This window comes from Drosophila nasuta, chromosome 3 (genome assembly GCF_023558535.2).
Source record: "Drosophila nasuta strain 15112-1781.00 chromosome 3, ASM2355853v1, whole genome shotgun sequence".
NCBI classification, from domain to species: Eukaryota; Metazoa; Arthropoda; class Insecta; order Diptera; family Drosophilidae; genus Drosophila; species Drosophila nasuta.
This window is the reverse complement of record NC_083457.1, coordinates 35,803,378-35,811,755: the sequence shown is the minus strand read 5'-3', so window position 1 is coordinate 35,811,755 and position 8,378 is coordinate 35,803,378. Positions and strand designations below refer to the sequence as shown.

General features: G+C 38.6%; 1 protein-coding gene across 3 annotated transcripts; it reads left to right on the top strand.

Moving 5' to 3' along the window:
* Positions 1-30: 30 nt before the first annotated feature.
* LOC132792798 (bifunctional 3'-phosphoadenosine 5'-phosphosulfate synthase) lies at positions 31-8,366 on the top strand. 3 transcript variants are annotated; one of them, XM_060802287.1, is made up of 4 exons: positions 31-343; positions 5,381-5,495; positions 6,057-7,582; positions 7,649-8,365. In XM_060802287.1, exons 1-4 carry the CDS (start codon positions 302-304, stop codon positions 7,853-7,855), a joined length of 1,890 nt encoding a protein of 629 aa, XP_060658270.1. In that variant the 5' UTR covers positions 31-301; the 3' UTR covers positions 7,856-8,365. The 3 variants fall into 3 exon arrangements, with proteins under 3 accessions (XP_060658270.1, XP_060658268.1, XP_060658269.1); XM_060802285.1 differs by lacking the exon at positions 31-343 and adding an exon at positions 2,824-3,089 and having other exon boundaries at positions 7,649-8,366; XM_060802286.1 differs by lacking the exon at positions 31-343 and adding an exon at positions 4,210-4,411 and having other exon boundaries at positions 7,649-8,366.
* Positions 8,367-8,378: the final 12 nt, after the last annotated feature.

Here is an 8,378-nt window from a genome sequence, read left to right as displayed (position 1 = left end):
CTCTGCACAGGAGTGTGTGTGTTGTGTGTGCTAAATAAATCTCAATTTTTTTTATAGCAGCTTAAGTTTCGTTAGTTTAATTAGTTCTAAGCTCAAAGTTAATAAGTGCAATAAACGCAGTTCCTACATGACCCCCACTTCGCGAAGTTTAAACATTTCATTCATTTTAACGCGTAGCATCTGAAACAAAAAATAAAAAAAAAGTTTAGAATAAAACCAATCATCGTTGCTCATTCGCCAGTGGAAATATCAGTATTGTTTGCATTAGCAAAGTAGGTGGACGTATTTGATTAAACTCGTCATGAATGAAGCACCTGAGCACAGTAAAAAGCGGCAAAAGACGGTGAGTATTTCGACTATGTATTTACATATGTACATACAATATGTATGTACATATGTATGTATGTGTTTTATTTATCGATAATGCAGCTGGAAGCTTCTTGCAGCACAACTGCCCCAAAATATTTGTACAAATGTGTCAAGAAAATTCGGTGACACGGTCATGGAACCCAAAGTGTAAAGAGTGCACAGGTTATTTAAACAGCTGTTAGAGTTTTCAACATAAATTCTATTTAAACTTTTTTTTTATTCATAAAAACATTTCCTCACAATAATATGCCTGAAGTTTTGTATGGAACTACCATATTTCATATTTGAAAGGGAAAAGCCAATTTGTGACTTAATTTCACTTTATATTCTAGCGTATCGCTATCTTATCTATCATTAGCAACGTGCCTCGCCCACTGACCCACACACTATAGTATGGACAGTGTTTCTAATGCTGCTAAAATGGCCCACATAGATAAGAAACTGTAGAATATAATCAGGCAACTGGAATATTGCAACAAATTAGCTTATCAAGCAACCTTAGGCTTATATACGTACTTAGTATTTTATATTAATTGCTGAGCTCACAAAACACAAAACAATTTCCTTGGCAATGCGAAAATGTTGAGGAAATTTAAATTAAATGATTAAGCGGCATTTTATAAGTTGTGCCAAAAAGAAGTTGCAATTTCAAAAACATTTGTTGAATTGCAAATCTGATATTATATTATTTACTTGTCATTATTATTTAATACAATTTTCTATACTTTATGTATATACATATTTTCAGAAAATTACAAAATTGCTTAGGCAACAAGAAAGGTCGTAAATACGACTCATAAATTTTTATTTATATTCTCTGGTGAGCAACGAAATTCTACTTTTAATAACAGTATGTTAACAGCGGCTGCTAAAATGTTTATGATTCACATGTTGACATTTGTATTTAACACATTTCACCCCTAAACATCGCAATTCTTATTATGGAAATTTCAATATTAGTTCCAAGGCTGTGTCTCTGCAACAAATGTAAGTTTTTTTGGTCCAATGATTTGGCCATAGATAAGGTAAATGTTATGGCTTATCTTATGCAATGCGGCAGTGAAGCAGTCAACAGGTTTTTGTTTTGTTGTAAGCTTGTTTATTACATACACACTTGTATGCGATGTTATTGCAACCGCAGTAAAACTAGTTGAAATTGAAAAGAAAGTCAAACTATGTTTTGGGCCATGCTAACGAATTGTAAACAAGTTGAAATACTCATACGAGTATCTCAGTCACACTTCAGATCTGTTGATGTTGCTGTTGTTTTGTTTTGGCTTAAAACTTGGTCACTACAGAGTTGAATGACCACGTTAATAAGCGCAGATGTTGGTCAAGAAATATGGGTTTCTGTTGTTACTTGGCGACTAATTGTTTTTTGCCATCCATGAGTACTCAAATGTGGGTCGACGACAACAAACGAATACCATTCACTTTTTTACAATCTTTGCAATCTACTTAGTTCTTTTAATCTCTGTTTAAAGATAATATTAATATTTTTGCCATAGTTATCTATTTAATTCTAGTGTCAAGTGTCTTGACATACCCTCTAACAATATGTGTTTATTGCTATGCTTGTTTCTTTTTCTTATATAAACTCACAGCATTTATTTTATGGCTTTGTTTTGCAGTCGTTACATTACAAATGACTTTACTACATGACTTTCAAAATGTACAAATGTAAAACATAGAGTAATTACATACATTTAATGACATTGGCTGCAAATTCCAACACGATCTTGAAGTGTTTTTCAATTTTGTGTTTTTCTGCAACTCATTTGCCCTTGTAGATTATAATCAAGCTATGTATCTAGAAGAATATAATCAACCTATGTATCTAGAAGATACTTTATCTAAACCGTAATGAAGCTTACGCCCATTGCAAACAGTACCTGATAATGAAGTTGACAATTATTATATGATGTTAGTTTTACTCAGAATTTTGCTAAAAGTTCTGTCAAGTTTTAAAACTATTTTTGGAAGATAAGCTAATTTATTAATCATACCCCAAGGGGTTCTAATCTTTTTCTTTTATTTGTAGTATAGCGTACTTATCTATAATGAATTCTTAATGGGCCATAATCAAGATAATAACTTTTATAGTGGCAATTAATCATTAGATAGCTGCTTGAATAGAATTGAAAATTACTTTGTCATATTATATTTCACAAACTTCAATTAAATTAATTAAATTAAAAATTAATTATTTTGTATAAAAATATTACAAAATTCAATGAAAGATTTCCTTTTGCTTTAGCAAATTGTCAACTCGCTATTAACTCGGCTCCTCCCTCTTTCTGTCTGTCCATCGTCTGCTGTCCTCTTTGCTCTTTTGGCCACAATTTTTTTGCTGCATTTAACGCACGAATCGGCCAACAAATTTCAGTTGCAGTCGCGAGCTTCGTCGTGAAAGTTCAGCGGGTTTTTATTATTTTGCGGCCACTTCTCGGCTTGGGTCCGGGCAACTCCAAAAAAAAAAAACTCTCACTTGTTTAATTATCAAAGTCTCTCATTGTTGTTGACGCGTTGCCTGTTGACTGTTGCGCTTTCTTTTTGTGCGATATTTGTTTATATACCACAAATTTGGTTTTTCTTTTTCGGGAATAATAATGTTTACAAAACGCGCCAATCTCCTTAGTAATAACAATAATAATAATAACAACGGCCACAGCAACAGCAACAAATGCTGTTTGTTAAACCATGAAAAGTGCAGTGATTTGGTGAGTTTTCTTCTCATTCCAATGTAAACAAACTCAGCTCACATCGTGCCGAAATTCACTTCAAAAACAGTTCATGACATTGAACTCTCTCAAGAAATTCCCTCTTCAAGTATTTTGTATACATATTCGAGTGATATTTGGTTTAGTTTTTGTTTAGATTCTTGATAAATCAATGCCGAACTTGCTTATATACAAGGTTTTTCTTTTAGCATACCTTTTGAAAATTTTTGCAATAATTCCATCTGTGGAAGTATTTCCTATTCAATCTTAAATTTTATTTTTAGTGGCATTTAAGTTGCAATGCATCAAGTTTGACTCCCATTTCCTTAAAGCTAACATATAAAACCTGATTGGCCTGACGACGACTCCATCACATAATAATAATGATTAAATACATAGATACCAGTAAAACATTTCGTGACTGTATCGATATACACTAACTCTCAATTTGCAAGTGTATTTAATATTCGCCTAGCTGTTGATAACATTTCTTTTATATTATTATTTTATGTCATTGCAATCAATTTGAATCGCAACATTAATTTATAAGGGGAGAAATTTGCTATATCAATTCGTTTTCTATTTATTAAATTAATTTGATAGTCTTTAAAATTTATTTACATCACTTTGTTATATTTTTTCCCCACATCCAGTTTTTGGTTGTTTCTTTGTGTTGAAAATCAATTGTTGTTTATTTAATCAGCTGGTTTAGCGGATTTTAAACAGGTGACAAGAAGAATTCCTTGATAATCCATTTACGTCGCAAGATGCAAATAATTTTAGAATAATCTAAAAAAAAGCATGCGAAAAAGAAAAGAAAAAATGTAAACACAATGCGAAAAGATTGTCCAGACACACATAACACAGTACAGTACAAAGATGACAACCACAAATACAGTTTAAAGATAGAAAACGATCCGTAAAACCAGCTGGAGCACAGCTCAAGCGCCACAAGACAAGAAGGTTTCGCTCAGACTCTCTAAATACAAATATATGTCTCTCTCTCTCTCGCTCACACTCACTCACGCTCTGCTCCTCTCTCTTAGCTTGGCTTCCGCTCTTATAGATGAGGCCGCCATATAATAGGGTAAATATTATTGAAACTTTCAGTTCGCTTTCAACTCTCGTTGCGGGAGAATCAACGTCAACGTTTCAGCTTCGCCTTCGCATATCTTTACGCTCTGCGCTGTATTTGTTTCTCCAGTCAAACGTGCCAAAATTGTCTTTTATTCAGTGCAAAATAAATAAATAAAACATTCCGTTTAGCAATAAGCACAATGCCCAATCCACCAATTGGCTTCTATCCGCACATCAAGAGGAGGGTACGACCACACACCAGCGAAGTTAGGCAAAAAATGCTTAATTCAAAAAATAACCGTCTAAGCGCGGCGATTTCAAGTGTTCCTTGACCCAAATAGCACATTATTAGAACAGCTTTCAAATGAAACTCGACTGTGTTTTTGCCCTGTAAAAAAATGCATAATTGAGAAATTTAAAAAAATACCGCTGAATTCAAATTATTAAAAATATATGTTATAATCGTTTCAACATAATATGTTTTTTTTTAAGAGAATCTGAGATATCAATTAATATATATATATATGTATATATAATTTTTTTTGGAATCTTTAATTTTCATATTATTACATTAATTTCGTTTGAAGCTGTGCTTTCTTAACTCTTAATCAATTTTTTTGGAATAATGTGATATCATCTTGCGTGATCTGATTTTTACATGTATTTACATATTAATAAAGATTGCTGACTATAATGTTGAATAACTATTTATTTTCGAATCACAATCACGCTTCTTATTTGCTTTGTTTCTATATCGCTTAAAAATCATTTAATTTCTATTATAACGTGTAATAATCATTATATTTCCATAACTCACAACTTTTTACCATGACCCTATCTCGCTTTTTTCGTTCTATTGTATACTGTAAATGGGATATGATTATCTCATGCTCCCTTGGGGTAATGCCATTTGCGATCTTTCACACACGAGTTGGCGTCGTCAAAAGGGTCAACAAACTGTGTCGATTCAGCAAATCTTGAATAGCACTAACGTTTTTTTGCTCGCTCGCATCGCTTTAGGGTCAAAAGCGTCAGGTCCAAAGCCCCTAAATCGACCCGTAGGCACTTCTTGTCATCTCTCGATGAATATTCATTTATGTTAATATCGAAATCGAACCGTGGCAGCACCAGCGTCAAAGCCAACAGCATCTGCAAAGAATCTCGTTTGGCTCTTCTGATTTTATTTTCTTCTCGTTTCCATCTATTTTTTGCAGTGCCTTCAAGTGGCAACCAATGTGACGGAACAGAAGCATCATGTTACCCGCGAAACGCGTGGTAAGAATCTGGGTCTCTGTCGGGGCTTTCGAGGCTGCACTGTCTGGCTAACGGGTGAGTACCATCGACAGACAGATATAATTGATAGTTTCAGATCTCTCTCAATTTCTCGTGTTAGTTATGATTTTTAGGCCGCGTTCTGAAATTTCGCAATCGTCTCAATCTCTGTTATTAAGTTAGGTAGAGTTATGAAATTTGTTATACACATGGTCAGTTACTTAACTAATGTGGTATGGAAAACATTATGCGTCAATTACTTAAGGTTTCGTTAAAATTTTGTTTATAGTCAAAGAAGAAAACAACAAATGTGGATAAGATTGGCAGCAATAATTGTTTTGATACGAATAGTTTGCCAATAAAGAAGAGAAACATAAACTTACCGAACTTTTTTAAAGATTAGAGGAACATAGTGCAATCTCTATCATAATTGAAGAATTCATGGAATTTGAAATTGTTAATTTCTGGAATTTGGAATAACGATATCGAATCTTCAGGGAATCTTAGTTTTAGTGGAAAAAGTATAGATGAAAACCATTCTTATTATTTCTTGAATTAATTTAAAATAATATTAAGTATAATCGTCTAAAAAACAACTATTCTTATTCCCTTTTCTAGGTCTCAGTGGCGCTGGCAAGACATCGATTGCTTTCGAGCTGGAGGCTTACCTCGTCTCCCGTGGCATTCCTGCCTATGGCCTGGATGGCGACAACATTCGCACGGGTCTCAACAAGAATCTGAGCTTCACGCCCGCCGATCGCGAGGAGAACATTCGTCGTGTGGGCGAGGTGGCAAAGTTGTTTGCGGACAGTGGCGTTGTGGCCATCTGCAGCTTCGTGTCGCCCTTTGCCGATGATCGCGAGATGGCGCGCAAGATACACAAGGATGCCGGCCTGAAGTTTTACGAGATTTTTGTGGACACGCCTTTGGATGTGTGCGAAACGCGTGATGTCAAGGGATTGTATAAGAAGGCGCGCGAGGGCGTCATCAAGGGTTTCACGGGTATCACGCAGGAGTATGAGCGTCCCCAGCATCCGGAGCTTGTGGTCAACACCGATGGCTATACGGTGCGCGAGTCGACGCAGCTCCTGGTGACGCTGCTGGAGCAAGAGGGAATTATACCGCGCTCGCTGCGCGATGTGGATCAGCTGCCCGAGCTGTATTCGAGTGAAGCAAGCGAGGCGGACGCACTGCGTCATGAGGCCAAGTCGCTGCAAGCACTCGAGATCAGCACTGTGGAGCTGCAATGGGTGCAGGTGCTCGCCGAGGGTTGGGCTTATCCCTTGCGTGGCTTTATGCGCGAGGATGAGTATCTCCAAACGCTGCACTTCAATACGCTGCAAAGCGGCCTGGATGTCTCCTATCGCGAGAACCACTCGGTGCCCATTGTGCTGAGCGCCAGTGCCGAGGACAAGCAGCGACTCGAGGATGCCTCTGCGTTGACGCTCAATTACGAGGGTCAAGCGGTGGCCATACTGCGTCGCCCCGAGTTCTACTATCAGCGCAAGGAGGAGCGTCTCGCTCGTCAGTTTGGCACCAGCAATCCGCAGCATCCGTACAGCAAACAGGTGCTGGAGTCGGGCGAGTATCTGGTGGGTGGTGAACTGGCCGTGATTGAGCGCATTCGCTGGCGCGATGGTCTCGATCAGTACCGCCTGACGCCCAACGAGCTGCGCAGTCGCTTCAAGGAGCTGAATGCGGATGCCATTTTTGCCTTCCAGCTGCGCAATCCCATACACAATGGCCACGCACTGCTCATGCAGGACACGAAGCGTCAGCTGCTGGAACGTGGCTTCAAGCAGCCGGTGCTGCTGTTGCATCCGCTTGGAGGATGGACCAAGGACGATGATGTGCCGCTGCAGGTGCGCATGGCTCAGCATCAGGCGGTGCTCGATGCTGGTGTGCTGCGACGTGAAGACACGGTGTTGGCCATCTTCCCATCGCCCATGATGTACGCTGGTCCCACAGAGGTGCAGTGGCATGCCAAGGCACGCATGAATGCGGGCGCCAACTTTTATATTGTGGGTCGCGATCCCGCTGGCATGCCGCATCCCGATAAGCAGGCCTATCCCGATGGCAACCTCTACGATGCCACGCACGGTGCTCGAGTGCTCAAGATGGCCCAAGGACTAGACAGCATGGAGGTTAGATAATGATTTGCTTACTTCCTTTAGATCATTTAATTAAACTCTGCTCTTCACTTGATATAGATTTTGCCTTTCCGCGTGGCTGCCTACGACAAGACTGCCAGTCGCATGGCCTTCTTTGAGCCGCAGCGCAAGGATGACTTCGACTTCATTTCGGGTACCAAGATGCGAACGCTGGCCAAGACCGGAGCCAGTCCGCCCGATGGCTTCATGGAGCCGCAGGCGTGGAAAATACTCGCCACCTACTATCAGAATCTGCCGCAGGCGTAACAAACAGCAGCGCGCGAAGCGGCAAAGAGAAATTGTGCAATCCGTCGGACGTGATCAAGGGTAGCCCAACAGCACAACGCTTAGCTATAACAACTATGTACTACTGCACCGAATCCCTCGACACAGATCTATCATCTATCCAATATACATATATGTGTATGTATCCAATCCCCATTAGGTTCAGCGTGTGTGTATAGTTGCGAGTGTGTGTGCGTGTGTATTGTTTATTATGTTTAGTATGTTGTGCTCTCAATTCCAATTCATTGTTGAACTACAGTGTAACTTGTCCAACTGCTCCAGAAATGCAGCTAGCATCGACTGAGGTGCACCTATGCTAAGCAGATTATACTGTATGACAATTATTAATTGTATCTACATTTTAGCTTAACCAATTCTCTGTTTATCCTAAGACCAACAATTTGTCGTTTTGTGCAATGCAATTTTTCTACTTAAGCATTTACTTAATTACTATCTCAATTATATTTTCACTAAGATAAAACAGCTGTGGACTTTTATTTTCAAT

What these genes read in the sequence shown, in the direction of transcription:
- LOC132792798 (XM_060802285.1), top strand. Translation starts at nt 2,979, where the DNA reads ATGTTTACAAAACGCGCCAATCTCCTTAGTAATAACAATAATAATAAT. An exon ending in ATGAAAAGTGCAGTGATTTG is followed by an intron (nt 3,090 to 5,380) that starts GTGAGTTTTCTT and finishes TATTTTTTGCAG; the next exon opens with TGCCTTCAAGTGGCAACCAA. An exon ending in CTGCACTGTCTGGCTAACGG is followed by an intron (nt 5,496 to 6,056) that starts GTGAGTACCATC and finishes TCCCTTTTCTAG; the next exon opens with GTCTCAGTGGCGCTGGCAAG.